This window comes from Hippopotamus amphibius, chromosome 12, assembly GCF_030028045.1.
Source record: "Hippopotamus amphibius kiboko isolate mHipAmp2 chromosome 12, mHipAmp2.hap2, whole genome shotgun sequence".
NCBI lineage: Eukaryota > Metazoa > Chordata > Mammalia > Artiodactyla > Hippopotamidae > Hippopotamus > Hippopotamus amphibius.
The window spans coordinates 31,634,369-31,659,332 of record NC_080197.1 but is presented as its reverse complement, the minus strand read 5'-3'; the positions used below and the strand labels follow the sequence as shown (position 1 = coordinate 31,659,332).

At 50.9% G+C, this 24,964-nt stretch overlaps 3 protein-coding genes and 1 long non-coding RNA gene across 11 annotated transcripts in view; 3 read left to right on the top strand and 1 right to left on the bottom strand.

Moving 5' to 3' along the window:
- Positions 1-408: 408 nt before the first annotated feature.
- On the bottom strand, positions 409-1,994 carry LOC130833706 (uncharacterized). The gene is made up of 3 exons (XR_009048527.1): positions 1,794-1,994; positions 1,055-1,127; positions 409-632 (listed from the first exon to the last, which is right to left on the bottom strand). It is a non-coding gene; the product is annotated as an uncharacterized LOC130833706 (long non-coding RNA).
- Positions 1,995-3,887: 1,893 nt separating this feature from the next.
- On the top strand, positions 3,888-12,463 carry LZTS3 (leucine zipper tumor suppressor family member 3). Of its 4 annotated transcripts, none has more exons than XM_057701806.1 (5): positions 3,888-6,523; positions 7,145-7,301; positions 7,902-8,372; positions 8,709-9,575; positions 9,911-12,463. In XM_057701806.1, the coding sequence occupies exons 2-5, from the start codon at positions 7,230-7,232 to the stop codon at positions 10,607-10,609; spliced, it is 2,109 nt and encodes a 702-aa protein (XP_057557789.1). In that variant the 5' UTR covers positions 3,888-6,523; positions 7,145-7,229; the 3' UTR covers positions 10,610-12,463. The 4 variants fall into 4 exon arrangements, with proteins under 4 accessions (XP_057557789.1, XP_057557792.1, XP_057557791.1 ...); XM_057701809.1 differs by having other exon boundaries at positions 7,145-7,323; XM_057701808.1 differs by having other exon boundaries at positions 7,145-7,326.
- A 1,779-nt stretch (positions 12,464-14,242) lies between these two features.
- UBOX5 (U-box domain containing 5) overlaps positions 14,243-24,964 on the top strand; it is a 33,653-nt gene continuing 22,931 nt past the window's right edge. For 2 of the 3 annotated variants that reach the window (XM_057701814.1, XM_057701810.1), the window contains exon 1: positions 15,899-16,009. The gene's annotated coding sequence lies outside the window, so the exon portion shown is untranslated. Of the gene's footprint in view, positions 14,359-15,898; positions 16,010-24,964 lie in introns of those variants that run through there. The other variant, XM_057701811.1, reaches the window with a different exon arrangement.
- FASTKD5 (FAST kinase domains 5) lies at positions 14,261-24,037 on the top strand. 3 transcript variants are annotated; one of them, XM_057701804.1, is made up of 2 exons: positions 14,261-14,358; positions 21,221-24,037. In XM_057701804.1, the coding sequence occupies exon 2, from the start codon at positions 21,258-21,260 to the stop codon at positions 23,700-23,702; it is 2,445 nt and encodes an 814-aa protein (XP_057557787.1). In that variant the 5' UTR covers positions 14,261-14,358; positions 21,221-21,257; the 3' UTR covers positions 23,703-24,037. The 3 variants fall into 3 exon arrangements, with proteins under 3 accessions (XP_057557787.1, XP_057557788.1, XP_057557786.1); XM_057701805.1 differs by lacking the exon at positions 14,261-14,358 and adding an exon at positions 15,231-15,328; XM_057701803.1 differs by lacking the exon at positions 14,261-14,358 and adding an exon at positions 15,908-16,009.

The window sequence follows — 24,964 nt, the reverse complement described above, 5'->3', positions numbered from 1 at the left end:
GCAAAACCACATTCTCTATGACACAGGAACAGAGAACTAAAAAAAGAGATTGAGATCAAGACAGAGGTGGATGGAAAATGACTAAAATGAAAGGAAAATAAAACAGATTGAAATATTTTATTAGAGAAAACAGAGTACCCTTGACTCTGAAGAAGATTAAATCAGTGATGTTGGAAAAAAAAAAAAACTTGAGACGCTGTCCCTGGGATTCAGAGAAAAGGGACAAAGAGATTTAATTGACAGTTGCAATCCAATGTGATAATTTTAGGGGAGAAAAAAATCCAAGACAATCTGTTCATAGAATGGACAAGAACATATTAGAAGCAAACTTTTCTCAGTTGAAAAGACCTTTTTTATTTCTGGAAAATTCATAGAAAAATGCCTATACTGAAATTTATACTGGCAAAATGTTTGACTTTTGAGGTTAAAGAAAAATCCCAGCAAGCACCAGGCGAATTGCTCACCTGAAAGAAACCAGCCCAGGGACTTCCCAGGTGTTCCAGCAGTTAAGACTTCGAGCTGCCAATGCAGGAGGCCCCGGGCTGGATCCCTGGTCAGGGAACTAGATCCTGCGTGCCACAGCTAAAAATAGATTCGTATGCCACAAAGATCCTTCCTGCTGCAACTAAGACCTGGCACAGACAGATAAATAAATTAATATTTAAAAAAAAAAAAAACCACCTCAGCTTTGTTACCTTTTTTTTTGAGCTATAATTGACATACATTATATTAGTTTCAGGTGTACTTGCTACTATTTTAAGAGCCAAAAGACAATGGGAGGGACTTCCCTGGTGGTCCAGTGGGTAAGACTCCTAGCTCCCAATGCAGGGTCCCTGGGAACTAGATCCCACATGCATGCCACAATTAGGAAGTCCTCATGCCACAACTAAAAAGATCCCGCATGCCACAACTAAGACACAGAGCAGCCAAAAAAAAAAAAAAAAAGACAATGGGATAAGGATAGGAAAGTCTTGAGGGGAAAAGTTTGAGGTTTAAAAATTCTATAAATAGTCAAGCCACTATGTATGTAAAGACAGTAGAAAGGCATTCTCACCTAGGGCAAAGACTTGAATAAACGTAACATCCTGGAGTTCTCCTTGAAGTTACCCGTCAAGTGGGAGATGAGTCTGAATGAGGAACAGAAAAATTTGTGCATAAAAAACTGGCGTGACATTCGTTACTAATTAAACAAAGGTTCGCTAAAGCCAAAAGGAATGATTGAAAAAAGAGAATTTTGCGACTTAAAAAAAATGGAAACAAAAGTTGGGTCTATCATCCTGGATTAAGTGGACAAATACAAGTAGGTGTGAGGGCAGCAGGCCAAGAGAAATTTCTTATTACACAGGAGGAACATAAAAATGAATGATTGGTCACTGGCTAATAATTTGTGAAATATAAACTGCATTTTTATTTGGTAAACTTAAAGGTAACAACCAGGAGAATTAAAAACAGACTCTCTGCATTGCAAATCACTATAGGAGATAAAAGCAAATATGGAAAAATTCAGAAAACAGGAAATAGCCAGAAATAAAAACTATAAAATAGGATGACAGATGACCAAACAAGTCATCTATAACAGTAGAGATACAATGGGTTAAAGGCCAGCCGGAGTGGAGACGCTGCAGTTTTTAGGACAGACCCTTTGTGCCTCCAGGCTTTTGCTAATGCTGAACCCTAGGCCTGGCTTATTTGTCTACCCTATTCAAGGCTAAGGTCTCTGTTCCAGACAGACTTCTTCCTCCCGGCAGTCCTCCGGGGTCACCTTGGGCGGAATGAACACTGCTCTCACAGACCTGGCAAGCGCGTGCGAAGCTGGTGTTCCAGATGGGAGACGAACCATCTCACTCCCTCTCACTCCAAGGAGCCTGACATCCTGCTAGGTTCGGGCCACAGGGTGAAGCAGTCAAACCCTGCTCGATTGTAATGTCTGTCTTTTTCCTTGTCGCCCGCCTTTTCCCCCAAGACGGTGATCCTCCGCGAGAATCAAGTTTCAAACCGGCTCCGATTGCTAACGGACGCCGTCCCGCACCCTCGGAGCCTCCCCTTTGCCCGCCTGTTTATCGCCGCGCCTGGGCTGGTCTTGCAAGCGCGGTGTCGTGCCCACCCCCCGACGGCTCGCCCCGCCCCCACCTTGCAGACTTGCAAGGTGTCAGGGCTTCCAATGGGAAGCTGCGTCCCGAAGAGCGGGAGCGGGAGAGGAATAGGGCTCGGGACTCGGCTTCTAGAGCCCCTTCCCCAAGCCAGAGGGGCTCCTCCCTGTCGCCAAAGATGTGGGCTTCACGGAGGGCGCTGTCCTACTGGATTTGTTGAAGAGAGACTGGGGGCTGAGCCCAAGAGTCTTGAGGGTTAACAGGGCATACGCAGGGGACTCGGGGCAGACTCGCGGCGCCCTGGGGTGGGTGAAATAGAGGGGTCCCACGCGCGACCCGGGACGCAGCGACGAAGGGGTTAAGGCACTGGGCCCCTCCCCAGCCCGGGGATTGGCGGAACCAGGGGGCGTGGCTGGGGGCGGGCCCGCGTTTGCCGCAGCCGCGGGTGGGCGGGGCCCGGGCGGGGAGCGGGAGGGGCGCGGAGCGCAGGCTGGCCCGCGCCTCGCGCCCAGCCGGGCGGGCTTCTGGCTGCGCCAGCGAGCTGCGCCGGCGGCGCCCGCGCCGAAGACCCCGCACCGGACCCTGAGGCAGCGAGTAAGTGAGGCAGGCCCACCGCGGCGCCCCTCCCGGCTCCGACCTGTCGCCTTGCCTGCTGCACCGCGAGGCTCGTTGGGTCAAACTCGGAGCCGGGGAGGGGGCGCGTCTCACTGCTGGGATCCCGGGGGTGAGGGGAGTGGAGATGAGGCCGATGATGTCATGGATGTTTCGCAGGGCCTGGGGGAAGGTGGCGGCCGGAGGGGGTGCGGCCCGGATTATGTCACCTCTTCCCTCTGCGCCCCGCCCCCCGGGCCACACGCATTGGTGGGGAGCACTGGGAGGTGCGGGAGGGATTTCCCCCACCGCAGAGCTCTCCCCGGGCACCTCCTCGGGATGGCCTGTGGCCGGGGTCTCTATCTGTTGGCGCTGCGGGCCGTGGGCAGCTGGTGAATGGCGAACTACCCGCCCTCCGCCACCACCCCCCACCCCCGTGCGTGAGGCTCGTGTGTGCGCGCGTGTGTGTTCTCGGGGTGTGTGGGGGGGGGGCGCTGTCAGCCCCCTCAGTCCTGAAACGGGATTTATCAGAGCCAGGATCTAGAGGATGGGCCCCTTCCCCCTTTGTCGCCAAGGGAAGATGGATGTCCCCTCACACATCCCAACCAAGAAGTTCTGGAGACCTCTGCACCGCCCAAAAGCCCTACAGTGCCCCTGATACCTTTTCTCCCTCATTCCTTCTTCCCGGAAGCCCTTCCTGATTTTCCTGTCGGATTCATTGCCTCTTTGCCTTGTGCATTACTAGCATTGCCACACGCATTCTCTCTGCATCTCCTCAGTGCCAGGGCTCAGAGACCCCAAGACTCTGCCATCTGTTCCCCCAGGGGCACCCACAGGCCAGCCTAAGAGTGAAATATCCCCGGAGTGGCCTGAGCCAAGAGCTCCAAGACCCCCCACCCCCACCCCACCCCCTCCCCCTCCACCCCCACCCCCCCCACCCCCCGCCTGGGGTAGATCAGGGATGCTGTCCTGGGAGGCAGCATTTGGATTGGTCCCTGAAGGATGCAGGATGGGCACAGAGAGCTGAGAAGAGATTTTGTGCATAGAGTGGAGAGGGGCTCAGGTCAAGAGAAATAGGATGAGCAGCAGGAGAGGCCTTGAGGGCCCTGCTGCAAGCTCTGCTCTGGTTCTGAGGGCTGAGAGGAATGCCAGGCATTTACCCATAATACATTCACTTCTTAAGATTCCTGTAACGTAGGTGTGAGAAGCCGAGGTGGAATAACCTGCATGCAGTTCCACCCCTAATCAGTTGAGCTGGGATTTACACTTGGAGCTGATACCTCCATAACTCTGTCTATTGCACTTGGTGCAACAGAATTTGGGCAGAGCTCCGACAAGATCGGCTTTGCCCTTTAGAAAGAGCCTCTTGGCAGCTGCATGGGGGAGGGAGTGCAGAGGAAGAAAGGCCAGTGAGGAGCCCCCAGCAAAGGATGCTGGCAGGAGGGGCTGCTGAGATCGTTAGGGGGTGAACGGGCTGAACCTAGGGCTTCTGAGACCCAAGAGAAGGGTGGAGTGTTCCTAGCTTTGGGAGGAACACAGGTACGGAGGGGCTGGGTGGTCACTGTAGAATGGAAGGACCTGCCCATGTAACCCCCAGGTATTGTCTGTTTGGCCCCTTCATGACCACTAATACTGTGTGTAATGTCCCAGGCACTGACATTTGATAGGACAGAGATAGAGGCAGAATTGGCAACAGGCTGTCATCCCAGGTTGTTGAGCTGATGTCTTTGCAGACCACACTCAGCTACCTGAGCTAGTTCAGGACCCTGACCCACAAATGAAGCTCAAACCCTTCCCCTGGGCTCAGTTCCTGCCTATCAGGGAAACATATGCCCCTCCTTATCCTACCAGTCCCTGCTGGGGTTTTGTGGAAAGAAGCTGCAGCAGCCCAAGCTTGGGAGAGACAAAGGGCAGGGAATGCTTGCATGGGGTTGACCACAACAGGTTAGAATTATGGTGAGAAGCTCTTCAGGGAGCGAGGCTCCAGGGAGAGCTGCAGTGGGTTGGTAGTCAAAGATTCCCCAAGTAGACCATAGGGGTAGGAGGCTCAGGAAACAGTGCTGGGACCTCATTTCCACCCATCCAGGACTCTGGGCATCCAGGCCTTCCTGGGGGCCACACACAATCCAGTGAAACATGGGTCAGGGTGGCATATGATCAGCCCCAACCTATGGTCAGATTCTCCTTTCCTGGATCTCAGAGGAGGTAGTATTGCATGTGTGTACTGCACCTTACAGTTTGCAAAGCACCTTCCCAAACATCATCCTCTGTCACTCTCAGGATCAACATGACCACTTCTGAGGTTTGCTCCTGTCCACACCCAGGCTGCTGGCGGAGCCCCCTGGCCCAGATCTCTGATCTCACTATTGACACCTTCCTTCAGCGTTATCACCATACTCAGGTTTCTACCATGTTAAATTCTAAAATTAGAAAAGAGCCCTTGCATCCCAAACCACCTTAAATTACTGCCTTCTCTGGCCTCCTCTTAAAAGAGAAGGGAACTCTTCCATCTTTTCCTCCAGACCCCCCTTCTACTCCTGTAGTCTGACTCGGCCTTGCACCACTTTTCTGAACTCATTCTCTCATGGACACTAGCGAAATTCAGGGCAACCTCTCCAATCCCAATTTTACCTGGCCCCTTTTTTTTAACACCAGGAGCTGCCCCCACATTCTTGAAGCCCACTCCATCTTGGTTTTCAGGGCCTTCCTTCTCCTGGCCTTCTTCCTGCTCCCACACCGCCTCCCAAGCCTCTGGGGCTCTGCCACTCTTGCTCCGTGCTGGGCGCCACCCACACCACCCTCGAATGCTCATGATTCTAGTCTCTCCATCCAGTATGTGAGAGGTATCTTTCTCTAGTCTTCCTCAAATCACCCATTTCCCCCAAACATTCTCTTCCTATCATGTTAAGGGTGTCACATCCCACCCTCGTGCCCCAGTCCAGACACCTCTCTTGCCCCCACCCCCCGAACATCATCTGTATAAAGTTTTGTCAGTTCTTCCTCCCTGCCAGATCTTTCCACTGATTCTAAGCCTCAGGCCACCCAGCCTCCACCCTCTCAGTCCCCAGCGGCTCCCTACACTGCATCCAGAGATGGCAAGAGAGGGGGTCATGCTTAGGATAGGAGGGGGCTACCTGGGCAGGAGTATACTGGGCATGGGGACAGAGCACGGCCAGGGTGAGTCACGAGAGGCACCCAGGGCACCAGATGAAAGGATGCACTTGCTCTCAGGGTCCTGCACTTGATCCTGCACTTCAGTGGCACCCTAGGTGCCTGTCTTGCCTCACCCTAAGTCAGCCTTGTGGGACATGTGGAACAGATTAGTTTAAGGGAGGGAGGTGGTAAGGTCCTGTTCTCCACACCTGAGCGGGGGAGATGCTGATAGAATGGAATCTTACAAAGGCAGTGTGGACTGGTTTGTGGTGAGTTTTCCAACCACCTAGGGCTGTAATTCCAGGTGTGGTGGCCAGAGGTGCCCCCTGAGGGGCCAGAGTTTTGTTAGGCTCCCCTGGTCTGGGGCCTAATAGCTCAGACACAGCATTAAACGTGGGCATCTGGGTAGAAGACAGTTCGAAGAGCACTCAAGGGGCCGAGGGCTGCCACCTGTACCCCTTCCCCTTGGTAGAGAAGGAAGGCTCCCTGCCTGGTTTCTGGTGGGAGCAGGGGTTAAAGGCCTGAAGGGCTCCCCCGGCCATTTCTGGCCCACGTATTTGAGCGTCTACACTCGCGGCAGGCACTGCCTGCTGCCCCTGCCCGGCTGGATGTGAGGATCTCTGGGGCAGGTGTTCCCAGGTGCGGACTTGAGACAAAGGAACCAGGAAGCAGGGCCTTCTGGAGCACAGGTAACCCGAGGCCCTGCTCCCCCTGCTCCTGTGGGCCGGCCTTGGGGGAGGGGGGACGCGCGCCCACTGAAGGGCTCTGAGGAATTCACGGTGAACTGAGCAGGGTCAAGGTCCACAAGGAGCGGGAGAGGGGAGTAATCCCGGAAGTCTTCCCGAAGGCAGTGAATTCTTGTAGGGGTTCTGCAGGCGCGGAATCCTCTTGGGCGCCGCCGGGCGCGGAGGCCCCGCCCCTGCCCCCGCCCACCTGTGGGAACCGCAGGCCCGGAGCGAGGCTCGGCAGGCGCCCGCAGCGGCAGGCTCTGCGTCCTCTGCCCCGGTTTCAGCCCACCCGGGGGCCTCTGCCGAGGTATTGACCACGGGGAGGGGGCCCTCTTGTGCCAGGCCCCCATGCGGCCGAGTTGGGAAGACCTCCGGGAGGGTCCCTTGCCATGCGCTGCAGCCGCGGTCCCCGGCCGTCCGCGAGGGGCGGGGCAGGCCCGTGGTGGCCCAGATGCGCGCCACCGCCGCGGCTCCTGCACACGCTACCCCCAATACCCCCGTCCCCTCCCGCACCCGCCGCCCTGGGGTGCCTGGCACGCGGCAGCTCTGCGAGGTAGGTCCTGCATTCCTCCCATTTCGCAGAGGAGAAAACTGCGGTCCGGGATGGCTCAGTCGGCCCGTCCAAAGTCGCGCAGCTGGTTCTGGCCGAGCTGCGAGAGTGAGGCACATGGCCCCTGCAGACCGGGCCTCGGAGGGTCCAAGGCTTGAGGACCTGTCGGCCCCCCACCCCCTTGGAGAGGCAAGGAGAGGATCCTGCGCTGGTAGTGAGCCTCCACTTCTGCCCTTGACTGCAACACCCTAGGTTAGGGGGCGGGGAAGGACTCCCATCCACAATTTTTGAATAGGGGTGGGTTTCTCTCCCTCCCTTAAGTGCTGAGGTTCCCTGCTGAATTCAGGTACTGCTGTCCCCTTCCAACCCCATCTCCCCAGCCCATGAGGTTGGGATGTAGGGGTCCAGACCCAGAGTAAAGAACACCTGAGTTCTGGGGGTTACAGTGAAGAGTTGAAGGGGGTCACTGAGTCTGGGAGGCTCATGAAGGAGGTGGGCTTGAGATGGGAGTTAAGGAGTGGAAATGTGAGCAGAGCAACACTAGGAGGGTAGGTGTATGGTCCCTGGGGGTTGGGCTTTGTCAGGTGTGCAACAGGCAGCCCCTATTACCAAGCTATCATTATTTCCCCAGCCCCATTCCTTTTCCTTGGGTGTTTGGGAACTCCTGTACCCACTATAAGGAAGGGGATACTGAGGGGCAGGGTACAGGCGGTGCTGGGTTGGGCTTGGATGGGGTGGTGGGAGTGCGAGTGGGGCTGACCTATCTCTGGTTTTCACCTGTGCCCACAGTGCCCCCCTGGCTTAGTCATGGCGAAGCTGGAGACACTGCCTGTGCGCGCTGACCCAGGGCGGGATCCCCTCCTGGCCTTTGCCCCTCGGCCCTCTGAGCTCGGACCCCCAGACCCTCGCCTGGCCATGGGCAGTGTGGGCAGTGGGGTGGCCCACACTCAGGAGTTCGCCATGAAGAGTGTGGGCACCCGCACAGGGGGTGGGGGCAGCCAGGGCAGTTTCCCTGGCCCCCGTGGCGGTGGGGCCAGCAGGGAGAGGCCAAGCCGCTACCCCGCAGAGGACAAGGCTCTCGCCAATTCACTCTACCTCAATGGCGAGCTACGGGGCAGTGACCACACAGACGTCTGCGGCAATGTGGTGGGCAGCAGTGGTGGCAGCAGCAGCAGTGGTGGCAGCGACAAGGCCCCGCCACAGTATCGTGAGCCCAGCCACCCGCCCAAGCTCCTGGCCACCTCTGGCAAGCTAGACCAGGTCAGTCCCCAGGGCCCTTTCCTGGGGGCGGGAGGCAGCCCAGAGAGGAGGGAGCAGTGGGCCTTCGTGGACGTTTTGGGGTTGTAGGGGCTGAGATAGAAGCTGGGTTGGGGAGCCTTAGGGGCCAAGTCCAGCTGATGGGTCTAGGGCAGAGACCTGGCTGTGAGGGGGAAGGTGGTGGACATAAGGTGGACTCCAGCCAGGACGGACTCCCAGGATGGAGATCCAACGGGGGTGGGAGCTGGGGCTGAACGAGTCTAGATCAGAGGAAAGAGACCAGGGCCGAGGCTGAGGTCCCATCCTGATGCCCACTCCCCCTTCCTTGCTTTTGTGCAGTGCTCAGAGCCACTAGTTCGGCCTTCGGCCTTCAAGCCTGTTGTACCCAAGAACTTCCACTCCATGCAGAACCTGTGCCCCCCACAGACCAACGGGACCCCAGAGGGACGACAGGGCCCTGGTGGCCTCAAGGGTGGACTGGACAAGTCTCGGACCATGACCCCAGCGGGCGGGGGTGGGGGCGGCCTCTCAGACTCAGGCCGGAACTCACTCACAAGCCTGCCCACCTACAGCTCCAGCTACAGCCAGCACCTGGCGCCCCTCAGTGCCTCCACCAGCCACATCAACCGCATCGGCACTGCCAACTATGGTAGTGGCAGCGGTGGCGGCGGCAGCAGTGGGGGGTCAGGCTACCAGGATCTGGCGACCTCCGACAGTGTGCGGGCCTCCAGCAAGAGCGGGTCATCCTCCTCCATGGGGCGGCCAGGCCACCTGGGATCAGGGGAGGGTGGAGGCGGAGGCCTGCCGTTTGCAGCCTGCTCACCGCCCTCGCCCAGCGCTCTGATCCAGGAGCTGGAGGAGCGGCTGTGGGAGAAGGAGCAGGAGGTGGCAGCTCTGCGGCGTAGCCTGGAGCAGAGCGAGGCGGCAGTGGCCCAGGTGCTGGAGGAGCGTCAGAAGGCCTGGGAGCGTGAGCTGGCTGAGCTGCGGCAGGGCTGCAGCGGGAAGCTGCAGCAGGTGGCCCGGCGTGCCCAGCGCGCCCAGCAAGGCCTACAGCTGCAGGTGCTGCGGCTGCAGCAGGACAAGAAGCAGCTGCAGGAGGAGGCAGCCCGGCTGATGCGGCAACGGGAAGAGCTTGAGGACAAGGTTGCCGCCTGCCAGAAGGAACAGGCTGATTTCCTGCCCCGGATGGAGGAAACTAAGTGGGAGGTGCAGACTGGGTGCTTGGGCATCTCCCTGTGTCCCCTTCCGTCTCTCTGGAGAAACCCAGAGCAGCAGCCCACAACTATCACAAGGGGAGTGAAGGTGGCGGCAGGACCGATTAGGAGTGTCTGTGAGGACCAGAACTGTCCCAGGCTGTGTGAGATTGGCCATGTCTGTCCTGAGTCTGAGGAGGGGACCCCGCATGTCATTTCTGCCATAATGAGGAGCTGACCCTGAGCCCTGGGGCAGCTTGATGCCTTGGGCTGGATGTGGGGACTGGGGTGGGGGTGAGCAGAGCTCTGCCTTCACCATGACTTCTCTTCTCACCTGTCCCTGCCCAGGTATGCCAGAAGGCTGGGGAGATCTCCCTTCTGAAGCAGCAGCTGAAGGACTCGCAGGCGGATGTGTCCCAGAAGCTGAGTGAGATTGTCGGGCTGCGCTCGCAGCTGCGGGAGGGCCGGGCCTCTCTGCGGGAGAAGGAGGAGCAGCTGCTCAGCCTGAGGGACTCCTTCAGCAGCAAACAGGCCAGCCTGGAGCTGAGTGAGGGTGAGCTGCCCTCTGCCTGCCTCAAGCCGGCGCTGACCCCCGTGGACCCGGCCGAGCCGCAGGATGCGCTGGCCACCTGCGAGAGCGACGAGGCCAAGATGCGCCGTCAGGCTGGGGTGGCTGCCGCCGCCTCCTTGGTTTCCTTGGACGGGGAGGTGGATGCTGGAGGGGAGAGTGGGACGCGGGCCCTGCGGCGGGAGGTGGGGCGGCTGCAGGCTGAGCTGGCAGCTGAGCGGCGAGCCCGGGAGCGCCAGGGTGCCAGCTTCGCAGAGGAGCGCCGAGTGTGGCTGGAGGAGAAGGAGAAGGTCATCGAGTACCAGAAGCAGCTGCAGCTGAGTTATGTGGAGATGTACCAGCGCAACCAGCAGCTGGAGCGGCGGCTGCGAGAGCGCGGGGCCGCAGGAGGTGCCAGCACGCCTACACCCCAACATGGGGAGGAGAAGAAAGCCTGGACCCCCTCCCGCCTCGAGCGCATCGAGTCCACAGAAATCTGATCCCCTACCTGGGCATGTGGCCTTTTGACAAATACCCAGTCAAAGGCCAGGGTCCCCAGTATCCCCTCCCTGCCATCTCTTTTTCCCCATGTTCCCTGTACCCCCAGACCAAAGAGGTTCTCAAAGCAGCTGTGACCAGGCCCCTCCCCTCCCCTCACTGGGTGCCTCCCAGCTCTACCACTGCCCCACTGGGCAGCCCACTCGACCCTCCTCCCAAGGAGGAAATGGAGGGCAGAGTGAGTGGGGATGCGGGGCCCAGGCTGCAGGGGAACTCATGCTCCTTTTCTTGGCACCCCCTTGTTGGAGAGGTGGCAGGCCTTGCAGTGCATGAGGTGCCCAGCCCCTTGGTGGGTCTGGGCTGCTACTGTCGGCCACCCTGTGTCCAGAGATGTTCTCTGTACCCATCTCCTAGGCCATGTAGCCTGAGGGGGCCTGTGTGGGGTCTGCCGAAGCTGACACCTTGGGCTGCTGGCCTTTCTCTTTCCTGCACTTTTTTCCCTCCCTGGGCAGGTTGGCAGGACAAGTGGGAGCAGATGGCCTGCCTGTGGTTGAGAGGGCTAACTGCCCAGCCCCTCCCCACCAAGGTCTCTTGGGCTCAGGCCTCAGAGCCTGGCCTGGTCCTGAGTGTGTGTCTGTATGTGTGTGTTGGAGGAGGGAAGGGCTGGGGCTGGAGGCTCAGTGCCCAGGGAAGATCTGCCATCCTGTTCTTGGGAAGGGTCACCTGGAGGCGTCTTAGCCCTACCCTCCCCCTTCTGACCAGGATCCCACAGGACAACAGCCCCATCTGCTTGGCTGACCCCACACCCGGGGCCACTGTCCAGCTCTAACTACAGCTATTAAGTGCCACCTGCCTCCCAGGCACTCCCCTCACCCAGTTTCTGAGGTCATGTGAGTGTCTGATGTCTTCCTGTGTCTTCCCCGACTTGATTCCCTCAGCCACCTTCTGCTTTCGTGCTCAGCCTACATCATTGTCCTAGGCCACCTCTTCCCCCAAACCTCACCTTTTCTTCCAGTAGAAAACTGCTTGATCTTTGGTGCACTGCCCACTTCCAAGCTCCACTGGGCCCAAGCCTGAGCCTGAGGCCCTTGTTTTGGGGGGTGGGGGGTGGCTATGATTGCTCTTGAAGAGCAAGACTGAACTGAGAGGATCGCTGACCCCTGGGCCCCAGAGGCCTGGGGTAGCCCAGGGTGTGCCCAGGGTATGCCTGGCATGGCCATCAGTGGAGGCTGGGGCAGCCAACGTCACTTCCTTCTTGGGGGCCCTCTCAGAGTCCATCTCCCCAAAATAAGGAGGGAAAGGCAAATTACTAACACACCAGCAATAAAAATCGGAGGAGGCTTGGCCCTCAGCCCTTGTATTTCTCTCTTTTCCCTCTCTCCTTCCCACTCCCAAGACTGGGTTTGTGGGGCAGGGTGGAGGGAGCTGGCAACTACTGTGAGCAACCCCCCAACCCCTGACCAGCCTCCTCCCATGACTGGTGACTGTTTAATGAGCTGTGCATCCCCCACAAAAACAGGAGTGCCCCTGTGGCCTCTATCTCTCTGCACAGCCCCTTCTGGTGCCCCTCACCAGACCTCTGAGCTGGGTGGGGGGCTGTCCTGGCAATCACTGCCCATTCCACTCACCCTTCATTGCACCTGCCCCAGAACCTGGGCCTGGGCCAGAGGGGCAGGGGGAAGAGGAGGCATTAGAAGGAAAAAAAGAAAAAAAAGAAAAAAATATGAACAGACTCAGCTTTGGGATTTCCAACCACAAAAGAAATTATATATAAATATATATAAATATATATCTCTACCATATGTGATGGAAAGATTTCGTTTTCTTTTCCCAAAGAAATAAAAGGGAGAAAGCCTCTTGAGTGGCACTCTTGGCATGCTTGTGTCTTTGCAGGTGTGGGAGGTGAGGCTGGGTGAAGGGGGTGTGGAGGGCAAAGTTGGAGTAAACATGTCCCAGAGGAGGTATCAGACCGGCGGTGCTCACTGGACCGTGCCAGGAGGTTGGCCCAAAGCCCAAGCTCCTCCATGTTGTCCAGGAGGAGTAATGGGTCCACGTTTCTGCCCAAAGGGGCTTTCTTTTCAGCTCAGACTGTTGCCAAAAGGGTTTCAAGCTAGTTCCAGCTCAGAATCTGGACGTCAGACTGTTGGTCAGAAGGCAGGTGATGAGGGACAACTAGATGCAGCCTGAAGCGTCCTGAGCCACTACAGTGATTAGCCAAAGTCTGAGGGCAGAACACACAGACATGAAGGCTGAGAACCGGTTTGTAATTAGTGGTGAGGCCCCAAAGGCAGAAGGGACCCAAGCGTGCTTCAAATAGGGAGCTGCATTTATAACTGGTCACCCTCACAAAGCCCCTCCATCAAGAATGCACTCTGCTACAAGTAATACAACCTGATTTACAGGACCTCAAAGAGTGGTGTATTTTTCCTCACCCAACAAAACGTTTGGACATCAGCATTCTCTAAGTGTCATAGGTGTTGGTTCATCAAGGACCTAGACTTTTCATCCTCCTCCTCTCCCATCCTTTGCATGTTGTTCCCTCCATGCCACAAGGCGGCAGCCACAGCTCCGTGACATGATCAAGGCAGCGGCACTTTATCATGAAAGTAAAAGCTTTCCCCAAACCTTCACAGCACCATTCCCTTTAAATTTTGTGGGCTGGAACTGAGTCACATGCTCTTCCCACTTCAAGGGAGGCTTGGAAATTGAGTATTTGGCAAAGAGGAACGGGATTGTCATGGATGCCAAGGAGCAATTCCGGTTCATTTCATCTCCTAGGCTCTCTCTGGGTTCTGCTGGCAAGGACAGAGTCATAATCAGCAACTCACAGTGTTTGCCTTGGTCTGGCGCCAGCGAGAAAACCCTCTCAGAGCAGTGTTGTCAGTGGTCTAGGGCCCCAAATGCTCACTCCCAGGCAAACAGTGCCCTCTACAGAGCTCAGGAGTTGGGATGTCAGGCTTGCCCCTCCTTGCAGTGAAGTGTCCTCCCTACACTGGTATTGTCTCCCTGTCAAGATGGTGCCCTGGAGGGAGCACCACTTCTCAGGTCCCCTTCACAGCCCTTAGGATGGGTGAACCAGCAGCCAAGACACGGACAAGGTGTGACTTCCCCGATCAGCAGTCTCCAGTGCCCCCAGGAACGTCTGTCTGGAACCAAGTCCTCCTGGAAGTCTGGAGAGTCTCTTCCCTCCCTAGTTGCCCGTACCCACTCACGTGGGAGCCCCCCTACTTGGGGAGGTGGAGGATCACCCCGGCTCATCTGCCAAAGCTCTGGCCTCCTCAACCAGCTCCTCACATCCATTTCTCCTAACAGGCTCATCTATCCATCACTAACTCTCCTCCTAAGAGCACGTTATAGTTACATCTCTATTATAAATGCGTGATTACCTCATTGTGCAGATACGAAACTTAGCTTAGAAAATGTACGTGACTTCTCCAAGGCCATAAGACCCTGAGATTCGAACCTGTATCTAGGCTATTCAGTGACCTCCAGAGCCGTCCATCCACGGCGGTCTTTTCCCTTCGCAGGTCGGGTCTCTGCAGCAAAGTCTTCCTGTGGAAAACGTCCTTGGAAAACGCTCACAGTTTTTTGAGCCTCGGCCGCATCCGTCACTCGCGCAGCAGCCGGAAGTAGAGGGCAGTTGGCCGGAAGTGGGGCTGTGAGGCCGGGGTGTAGCCGGAGAATTCGCAGTGGCGCGGCCGGCCGCGGGAGTGGCGACTGGTGTTGGGGCGTCCGCGCTCGTCAGGCTCAGGTGAGTGGCGGCGGCCGGGGACGAGGCCGCGGCGGCGCTCCCTGCCGAGCTGGGCCGCGCCTTCCGGCCCGGGCTGCGGGCACCTGTCACAGGCCCGGCTCTAGCGAGAGCCTCGGGCGACCCGGAGCCCTGTGGCCTTTGGCAAGCGGCTTACCTGAATCTTAATTTTTCCTCTGTGAGACGGAGATAATAACAGTACTTGCCTCACAGGGCTGTTGGGAGAGCGTAGTGAGACACTCTGCCGCTCCTTTTATCACACTTCAATATGCATGCGATTCACCTGGGAGCTTGGAGATCCGGATTCTGTAAGGCTCGGCTGGGGCCTGAGATGCTGCGTTTCTCACCAGTTTGTAGGTGAGGCTGCTGCCGCTGCTCCTCAGGCCGCACTCTGAGCAGCCAGGCCCCGCGGCATTTTTGCTTAATACCTGGGACAGGTTGAGTCTTCAGTAAATATCAGTATGGTATATAGCCTTTCCCCGTTTTTCAACATATAGTTTCTGGTTGCACAATACCTAAGGGTATTATTGATGTCTCCCTTGCTTTTTTTCTCTCTAGGGATAAGAAAAGTAATTGCCTTTTCTTTTTCCGTACAAATCATGACACAGCTCTTCTGTCCTGACTCAGGGAGCTTTGGGGCGTCTCCATACCAGTAACGTTCATGGGCCCCCTCAGGTGATGCTTCACTGCCCGCTTACTGCAGACCCTTGGACAGTGCTTCATCCTGGGGAGCTGGAGCCAAGTGCTTTAGCACCAACATGGCTAATGTTTTGTGCTTTAGTCATTTGTTGCTGGAATCTGAATTTATGTTTTCTGCACTTTGCTCTCACTTTGTGAATAGTAAGAACAGTCTCCTAGATTCTGTGACTTACTGCTGTGAATGGCCTTGGATAAGCTCTAGGATGAATTTGCAGCTGCCTGGTAGACCAGAAGAAAATGTAAAGACTCCATGCTGCAGAATACAACTGAGAAAGTGAGGCCTTTGGTAGTTATGCACATCTAGTTTATTTGTCAGTATGATTTTCTTCCTCATTCATTGGTTTATTTTTTCTGGTCCCCAACAAGGCCTTGTCATTCATCATGCAAATAAGTCAACTTTGATACCAAAGAATTCTGACGTTTCCCCTTCACTTATCTGAAATACGATACTGTGAGGCCTTGCAAATCCAGGAAAACAGATAAAACCAAATGTTGGGTTGTGCTAACAGTGACAGGTACTTGGACTGTTTATTTGGTAATTTTTTCACATGAACGCAGATACTTCTTGTGCGTGCAGATACTTTACCTGTCGGGATTTTGTCGATCCTCTCGTAGACTGCAGTGCCTAGAGAAGGTTAGTTTTTTGCTATTTTAATCCTCAGGCCTACTCAACACATTATTTGTTAAGACAAAAATGGAATTTGAAGTATACATTTGTTTGTGGTAATTTTATCAGGATATAAGTGGGTTAAATATTTCTAGCAAAAGAATCAAATCAGAATTAAGGAATGAGATCTGGTAACTGGTAAATTGCATATGCTGAGGGTGTCATATACTTAATCTACAGTTAGCATGGCTGCCTTCCTCCGCCTGGCTCCCCTCCTCTAACTTCTGGACTGTAGTTTAAAACGAAGCTGTTCGGCCTTGCTCAGACCTGTACCTGGAGGGTGGAAAGGTAAGATTTCTCTCTTGTGAAATCACATCAGTCAGGGTGGTTTAGGGCAGCGCCTTTCAGAACAGCTATGGTTGGTCCAGTAGTCTCTGAGGCTCCACTCTGGTTCTGTAGAACCCCTAAAGAAGAGATGGGAAGGAGAGTATCCTTGGGGCACTTAAACTAGGAAAGGGGCTTTGTGAAATGATGTCACATAAATTTGAACCTTCAGAGAAGGCATCAGGAGTTACAGATTGGGCATCTCATAGTGTTCTCTTTCTAGCTTTCTAATGGATTCTCTGGGAGCCCTTAAGTAAGGAGGAACTAACTCTCAGGTATGTTTTTCTCTCTCTGGGCAAAACATCCTGGCCTCCTCTCCTTTGTAGTGCCTTTTCTCCCAACTCTTCTGCTTTATTGGTTCTGTATCTTCCTTGTGTTTCTTCCCTTTCCTTCTCCACAGTACTTAATACCCAACTTCTGAAGATATGGTGTCTATACAGTTGCACTAAAAGTTGTGTAATGAAAAAAGTGAGTAGCTACGGTTTGCCACTTGCAGATTGGCTCTGCATGGCTCTGAGATTAGTCATCATTCTGTTACTGAGCATCCATGGAGAAGTTCTACAGATAATAGGAAGTGCTCGTACTAGAAATAACTTTTCGACATTTTCTTTTGAGTATTTAGGTTGTTTTCTCTATTCACTGATTATCTTTAAAAAATTAATTAATTAATTAATTTATTTATTTATGTATTTTGGGTGTGCCAGGTCTTAGTTACAGCACATGGGATCTTTCTTGTGACATGCAGACTTCTTAATTGCAGCACGCATATGGGGCTCTAGTTCCCTGACTAGGGGTCAAACCCAGGCCCCTGCATTGGGAGTGCAAAGTCTTACCCACTGGACTTCCCTAATTGTCTTCTTGAATACTTTAATTTCCTGTTAGAACATGCATTTTGTAAATTTAATTTTTTTCAAAGTTATACACATACATGGCTTATGTAGTTAAATTCTCTGATGGCCCAGTGGTTGGGACTCAGAGCTTTCACTGCCAAGAGCGCGATCCCTAGTCTGGGAACTAAGATCCTGCAAGCCTCTTATTGCGGCCAATAAATAAATAAATAAAGGCAAATAGTTTGACAGATCTTATAACACTATTATAACACTAAAATTAATTCCCTTTCTTTTCTTCCTCCATTTTTGTTCCCCAGAGGCACTTTTCAACTATTTGCCTGTTTCTTTTGGCATTCATTGGGGTATTTCTAAATAACATTTGTGTTTCTATTTATGGACTTTGATGCTCTAGGTCTCAGTTTCCTTCTACCCTATTTCCCCTCCCTTTAACCTACCAATATAGTTTGCTCATAATTTTTGGTTAGGCAGATATTCAAGGTTTATATAAGTAAGATTATGTAAATATTGTTTACAGCTAAGCAAGGAATGTAATGTGATAACAGTTTCTGTCTTATACAACTTTTTTGTGTTGTTTGGAATTAATAATTTTTGTTGCTGTTATTGGCTTGGTTTTCCATCTACCTATTACTTGTTCATCCTCAGATTACCCATCAGAAATGTAAATCTCCTCTCCTACGTAGTATCCACCTCCTCCAGCATAAACTAGTTGCTCTTTGTGTCTGCTCACAGCTGTAGTCCTGGGATCCTCCTTCATCATTATCCTGGGGTTTCCCTTTACTTCCCTTCTATGTTGAACTCTAAATTTTGGATCCCATGTCTCTCTTGCTAACTTGCAGGTCTTCAATTATGGTAGTCCTCTTTACCTTTATACTGGGGCATCTTGTAAACTCATTCCTTCATGTACATTTTGGTCTTTGAGGTCTTCTTTTTGTTTTTGTTCTTTTTATAAGTAGTATATACTAGTGATAGCTAGGATCTTAGACTGTTAGAGGTATGAGGGGCTTTTGGGCTCACATAGTTCTAACCCTCTAGCTTCCTGGCACCTGGAAACCTTGTAGATTGTTTGGGCTCCTTCCCACCTCCGTGTCTGGAACCTGACTCCCCTTCTTGTCTCTCCAATACACTAGCAACGTGGGTTTTAGAATCAGATAATCTTTGATGTCAAACCTCATTTCTGTCCCTTGGCTGTGTAATCTTCAGCAGGTTTCTTAATCTTGTGAAGAGTCTTTTTCCTAATCAACAATATGGAGATAATAAAACCTACCTTACAAGAAGGTTGTAAGGATTGGAATTGATGCAGATAAAACAGCTCATTCAAGGCTTGGCAGAGTGGAGACCCTAAGACAACTGTGGCTCTTGTTATTTCTATCTTGGGACTTAGCCTGTGTGTGTGTGTGTGTGTGTGTGTGTGTGTGTGTGTGTGTGTGTGCGCGCATGCATGCTGCGCAGCATGTGGGATCTTAGTTCTCAGACCAGGGATCGAACCAGTGCCCCTCTGCGTTGGAAGTGTGGAGTCTTAATCACTGGACCAGCAGGGATCTCCTTTAGCCTGTATTTTTTTGAATCAAAAAGAGCCACATCAATTTCAAAACCCTGGATCTACACCAGTCAAACATTGATGTTCCAGGAATTGGTTCTTTTGTTCATTTCAGGACCACACACAGTAATCTCATTAAGTAGTCTTAGGTAGTATTAATTGAAGATACTTAAATTATTTAATGTGCTTTTAAAATCGTATTATTTGTAAAAGTATTTGTTAAATTAATCCATGTTCTCTTCTATTTAACAGTTTTAACCCCAATAAAAAGGAAAAAAATTTATCAAAATGTAGCAGAAAGTCTCCCAACAAAGGAGCTATATAGTTACCTTCCTTTTATATAAGTATTGATATATTTTAAGTGATGGCACTTTATTGCATTCTATTTGTCGCACTGACTATTTGTATGTACTTCTCCATGTGTTGATGCCTGACATACTTATTCTGTAAACCAGCCTCCTCCTTCTGGAGAGACATATAGATTTTCAGTTTTCGCTGAAAAAAATTTTGTCTTTTTTAGAAGTTATTTCTTCAGACCTATTTCCCAAGATGAGATGAAGGACTTTGAACAGTTACTTTAGTTGCATGTTGTGTTGAACTAAGTTTAGGTTTCAGGCTTGGAAACAGGTGTTCTTAAAAGCGCTGTTCTGCCAACTGAAGAATTCCATTACTTGCTCTCTCCTTTGTTCCCACCATGCCTGTGCTGCAGTATTAATTGAGATTCCTAGTGACTGTTTTGAGGCATAAATCTTTAATTACAATCTAAATGTTAAAGAAAAAAATAAAATTATTTCAGTACTATTTTCTTGATGTTTTCTAATTTTAAAAAACTTGGCCATATATATTCATAGGAGTAAGCTAATGGTCTATAACAAACTTTTTCTGTAAAGGGCCAGATAGTAAATATTTTATGCTTTGCAGGCTATATATTCTCTGCCAAAATTACTCAGCTCTGCTCTTACAGTGAGAAACCTGCTATAGACAATATTTAACAAATGGCCTGGCTATGTTCCTATAAAACTTTACTTAGGAAAACAGATGGTGGGTTGGATTTGGGCTCCAGGCCATAGTTTGCTAACACCTGACCTATAGCATCTGGACCCACAGATTGAAACTGGGTAGGCAGAATGGTCCACCGGCCACAGTAAGAAACCAAGTGTATGAAGATTTGGTGTGAAAGAGTTCGGTTTACAAAGAAATTAGAGCGTACATTCCTGCCATCCAGAGAAGCCTGTGTAGCTGGGCTACCTGAGAAAAGCCACTGGCCTGCCCTGAAGTCCTCTATTTCTTATGCCATGGGCTCTGGAAGGAAAGTACTGACAGGGAGTTGCTTAGGCATTTCAGAAAGTCATTCTGGCACCCTCAGAACCCTCATGGGATTTTTTGCAGTAAGAGCCCTGTCTGGTCCATGTCTTGGCAGCGTAGGGCTCCCTGGGTTTTGTTTGTCAGGCTTTGGCATTTCTCAAGTGGAAGGAAAGACAGCAAACATTGAAAGCAAGAGCACAGCAGAGTCATTTTCATATCCTCTCATGGTTTCTGCTGTAGGAGAAAAATGAGACTTTGCTGCTCACTGGCAGGCTGATCAGCACCTGACACACTGGAAGCGTAGCTAGTCTGCCTCCTCCAGAGGGAAGCTGTGCTGCCCCCCTCGTCAGCAGAGCAGTTACATGAATTGGTGCTCCCTGAGCCCAACTTTGAGATGCTCTTTTGTGTCACACCCATGAGTTAACAGTGAGCAGGGCCTAGGCCTTCTGCCCTCCCCCACCAAAGTGAGTGAGTTTTTGTTTGCTTGTTTGTTTTAAAATTTTTATTGGTTTTCCTTCCTATTTAGGTTACCACAGAACATTGAGTAGAGTTCCCTGTGCTGTACAGTAGGTTCTCATTAGTTATCTGTTTTATACACATTAGTGTATATATGTCAATCTCAGTTTCCCAGTTCATCCCCCCCATATCCATAAGTTTGTTCTCTACATCTGTGTCTATTTCTGCTTTGCAAATAAGTTCATCTGTACCATTTTTTTCTAGATTCCACATCTAAGCAATATTATATGATATTTATTTTTCTTTTTCTGACTTACTTTACTATGTATGACCTGGGTCTATCAACGTCTCTGCAGATGGCGCTATTTTGTTCCTTGTGAGTGAGTTTTTGAGTTTACTTCCCAAGTGCATGACTACTCTGCGATAGTGATTCAGACTTTTATAGGCCTAGAGAGGAGAATAGGCATCTTCTAAAAGGGAATGGGCATCTTCTAAAAGGTATAGGAGCAGCATGAAAACAACCGAATTCTGTAATCAAAAGGAGGAACGGGGAGGGGTATTGTGGGTATAATTAATTAAACTTTACGCCAAATCCCACTTCTTGTTTTTGCTGTTAGTGACAGATTTACCAACTTTCTTATTTCCAAAGTGTGCTCTTTATGCATTGATAGCAGAGGTGGAATAGATTGCTCACTTTTGTTCCCAGCTTTCTTTTTGGAAATCTGCTTTCCTCCTTCCTGTTGGATGTCTCTAACCATAAAGGAAGTCTGTCCAGAGGACAGAGGAAATTCAGATTGAGGAGCAGTCCCAAGAACTACCCAATAGTACCCTGGGTTTGGGGTTTTCCTGTGCCTTTATGCAAGGTACATGGAGTTTATCCTTGATGTATGCTGTCTTGTGGTTTGGTATTTCACTAGCATGGAACTTACTTGAGTGGACAGTGGTGTTAATCCATTTCTTATAGAGTGTAAATTTTGGTATTGTGATAGGTGGAAGCCACTTATTCTTCATCTACCCTTTTTTCAGTATCTGGCACCAATTCTGGCCCGGTCATTTGTGATCCATGGCTCTTGTGATATGCCGAAGATTTCCAGGCAGTTTCTGTGGAACACCTTCCCATCCAGCTCTAATCAAGAACTGTATAAATAAGAAATTGCTTGGTAAAACCTGTGAGGACTGTGTTCTGACTGCCAAAATGATCAGTACTGCCACAAGAGTGGCAGTCACTCTCAAGCTGTTAAAACCTTTAAGATATCGAGCTTTTTGCAATCCTTTTACCTACAGTGCAACCCAAAGTGTGGCATGTTGGAATATGAGAAGCTGCACATGGCACAAAGGACGGGACTCTCCAGAAAACAGCCTCTGCCATCCTGCCAAAAAAGTTAATATTTGTAGCACCTCTACTTCTAGGAGGATTCTGACAACTAGCAGTACCCTCCCAGGTTTGGAATTCAGCAGGGTTTCTGCCTCTAAGGCCAGCACGTGGAAGCCAGGCTCACCCAGAGCCATGAGAGTTGATGAAGAGGAGGTAGAAATTTTTGATTCCTTTGAAGACCCTCGAGGTTTCCTACAGCTAAGACCAGAATACCAGCTTCACAGCTATAACAGATCTGAGACTTGTCAGCCCCTGTCTGTTTCAGAAGGTGAACTAATTTTGCACAAAGTCACGGTTTTTCAAGATAATCTCCAGCCTCAAATTATTGCTGACTATTTCTGTAAGCTGAGCTCTTTGCCTGCAGTGCAGCATCCTGTCTTGCTGTCCAGTGCCAGCTTTGCTCTGCTCTGCCAGCTGAGTGTGAAAAACATAAATCTCTTTGATGCCCCAGATCTGATCAATATTTTGAAAGCCTTTGTCAGTTTAGGAATTCCTCATTCCCATTCAATGCTAGATGTGTTTGAAACCGAATTTTGCCATAAGGTCTGGGAGATGAGTCTAGATCAACTTCTCTTGGTGGCTGACCTCTGGCGGTACTTGGGCCGCAGAGTACCTCGGTTTTTAAAAATCTTTTTTAGTTATCTTAATTTGCACTGGAAAGAGCTATCCTTGTCCCAGCTGATTCACTTAATTTATATTATAGGTGAAAGTCGTCAGGCACCCCAGGACCTAATGCAAAAACTGGAATCATTGATCCTCAAGTATATAGATTTGATCAATTTAGAGGAGGTTGGTACAATCTGTTTGGGGTTTTTTAAATCAAGTAATGGTCTCTCTGAATTTGTCATGCGAAAAGTTGGAGACCTGGCTTGTGCCAACATGCAGCATCTGAGTAGTTATGCCTTAGTGAACATTCTTAAAATGTTTCGTTTTACTCATGTGGATCACGTAAATTTCATGAAGCAGTTTGGACAGGTTGCTCCTCAGCGAATTCCGTCCCTGGGAGTTCAGGGTGTCATGCATCTTACTCTTGCCTGCTCGGCCTTACGTGTCCTGGATGAAGGGGTGATGAATGCTGTGGCTGCTTCTTTGCCTCCTAGGGTAGCATACTGTCGAAGTAAAGATGTTGCCAAGATTCTGTGGTCATTTGGAACTCTGAATTATAAGCCTCCTAATACAGAAGAGTTTTATTCTAGCCTGATAAATGAGATTCACAGAAAGATGCCTGAGTTCAACCAGTACCCAGAACACCTGCTCACCTGCCTGCTGGGCCTGGCATTTTCTGAGTACTTTCCATCAGAGCTCATAGATTTCGCTTTGAGTCCAGGGTTTGTCAGGTTAGCTCAGGAGAGAAGTAAGTTTGAGGTCACCAAGGAACTGTATACTCTTGATGGTACAGTTGGCATTGAGTGTCCAGATTACAGAGGCAATCGTCTTAGTTCTCACCTTCAGCAGGAGGGGTTGGAAATGCTGTGGAATTTAGCAAGGAAGGATATGAGCTCAAAGCCTGAGTTCCTAGAAGCTCTCTTTTTACTTGAGACCATGTTGGGTGGGCCCCAGTATGTCAAACATCACATGATTTTGCCTCATACCCGATCTTCTGATTTAGAGGTTCAGCTTGATGTTAACATGAAGCCATTACCATTTAACAGAGAAGCCACGCCAATTGAAGATGTAGCCAAATTAAGGCTTAAGCATGTGGGAGTCAGCCTTACAGATGATTTGATGAATCGGCTACTAAAAGGGAAATCAAGAGGGCATTTCCAGGGGGAAACTGAGTCAGACAGTGGGCAGCAGCCCATGAAATTAGAGGAGGAGGGGGCCACACCTGTAGGGGGCTCCCTTTGCAATATGGCTGACAGATTGGGGGCTATGGAGATGGCTGACCTGTGCCCCTCCTCCTGCATGCAGGCCCCACAAGTGAAGCTGGCTATTCAGTTGACAAACAGGAACCAGTATTGCTATGGTTCCAGGAACCTGCTTGGATTGCATAATATGAAGAGGCGGCAGCTGAATCAGCTTGGGTACCGCGTGGTGGAGTTATCTCACTGGGAATGGCTCCCACTACTGAAACGAACGCGCTTAGAAAAACTGGCGTTTCTCCATGAGAAAGTGTTCACCTCTGCTCTCTGAAGGTCCTTCAGGGTCATTTCTACTCATAAATGCTGTAGATGTGTACTGTGCCACACATTGTGAAATAGTTATAAAAGCCAGAATGTAGATTTGGTAATAAAATCATCTGATGAGACTGAGTTGTGCTCTTGTCTGTGGCAGATAGAAGCTAGTGTACATTACTGTGAACTAATTGTAACCTGGTCCAGTTGTATAAATTGCTGCTAATTTGTGCAGGTAAATAATAAACATCTTAAAATGTCTTGGTCAAGTAATTTCTGTCTCATTTTCCTTTCTGTTTATCAGCCTCATCTCACGGTTATTTTGAATTTTTAGGATAAAAATGTAGTCAGGCATTGTCTAAAGCTCATTTTAAGAGTGGTTTTCTGGACTTCCTAGGTGGCACAGTGGGTAAGAATCCGCCTGCCAATGCAGGGGACATGGGTTTGATCCCTGCCCCAGGAAGATACCACATGCCACGGAGCAACTAAGCCCATGCGCCACAACTATTAAGCCTGTGCTTTAGAGCCCGTGCGCCGCAGCTATTGAGCCTGCACTCTAGAGCCCGTAAGCCACAGCTGTTGAGCCCATGTGCCACAATTACTGAAGCCCATGCGTGTAGAGCCCACGCTCTGCAACAAGAGAGCACACCGCAATGAGAAGCCCGTGCACCGCAACTAGAGAAAGCCTGTGTATAGCAACAAAGACCCAACACAGCCAATTAAATAAGTAAATAAATAAATAAGTAAATGGTTTTCTTATACTTTGTTTTAAGATAAGAATCTTTTACAGCTTCACTTACATTTCACAGTTTTTCCCCCATGCATGTTTTCTTCACACCCTGTAAAATTAAAGTCCTTTTCATTTTTGTTTAATTTGGTTGGTTGTCCTTAGTTGCTGGTTCTCCCTGTTTTAAAGAGCTGTTTCAGAATTAGCTTAATATCTCCCTCTTAGCCCCCTCTTCTGCATTTCTACTTCTCTTGCATAATTCCCCCTCGCCCCACTCCCAAGGATATTTTCTCCCTAAAATTGGACCTAGAAGAGTAGAATTATATTAGTGCCTGTTGGGTCGGTGGTTCCTAAATCTGATGACCAGGAAGAATGTTTCTCATGGCAAGTAGCTCCGACAAGAAGGAAACGTGTTACTCCCACAATAGGAAGTCTAGGGCGCTTCAGGTTTGTATTAGAGCCACGAGCATAAGAAGACTGTGTATATATAAGAAACTCAATACAAGTAACTTTTATAAACACCTGAGGTCTGTGACAATTTGTTTTAAAACAGA

Coding starts and splice junctions, on each gene's coding strand:
- FASTKD5 (XM_057701804.1), top strand. CDS start 21,258: ATGGCTCTTGTGATATGCCGAAGATTTCCAGGCAGTTTCTGTGGAACA.
- LZTS3 (XM_057701806.1), top strand. CDS start 7,230: ATGGCCCCTGCAGACCGGGCCTCGGAGGGTCCAAGGCTTGAGGACCTG. Junction 7,302..7,901: donor CCCCCCACCCCCTTGGAGAG/GCAAGGAGAGGA, acceptor CTGTGCCCACAG/TGCCCCCCTGGCTTAGTCAT. Junction 8,373..8,708: donor CCTCTGGCAAGCTAGACCAG/GTCAGTCCCCAG, acceptor GCTTTTGTGCAG/TGCTCAGAGCCACTAGTTCG.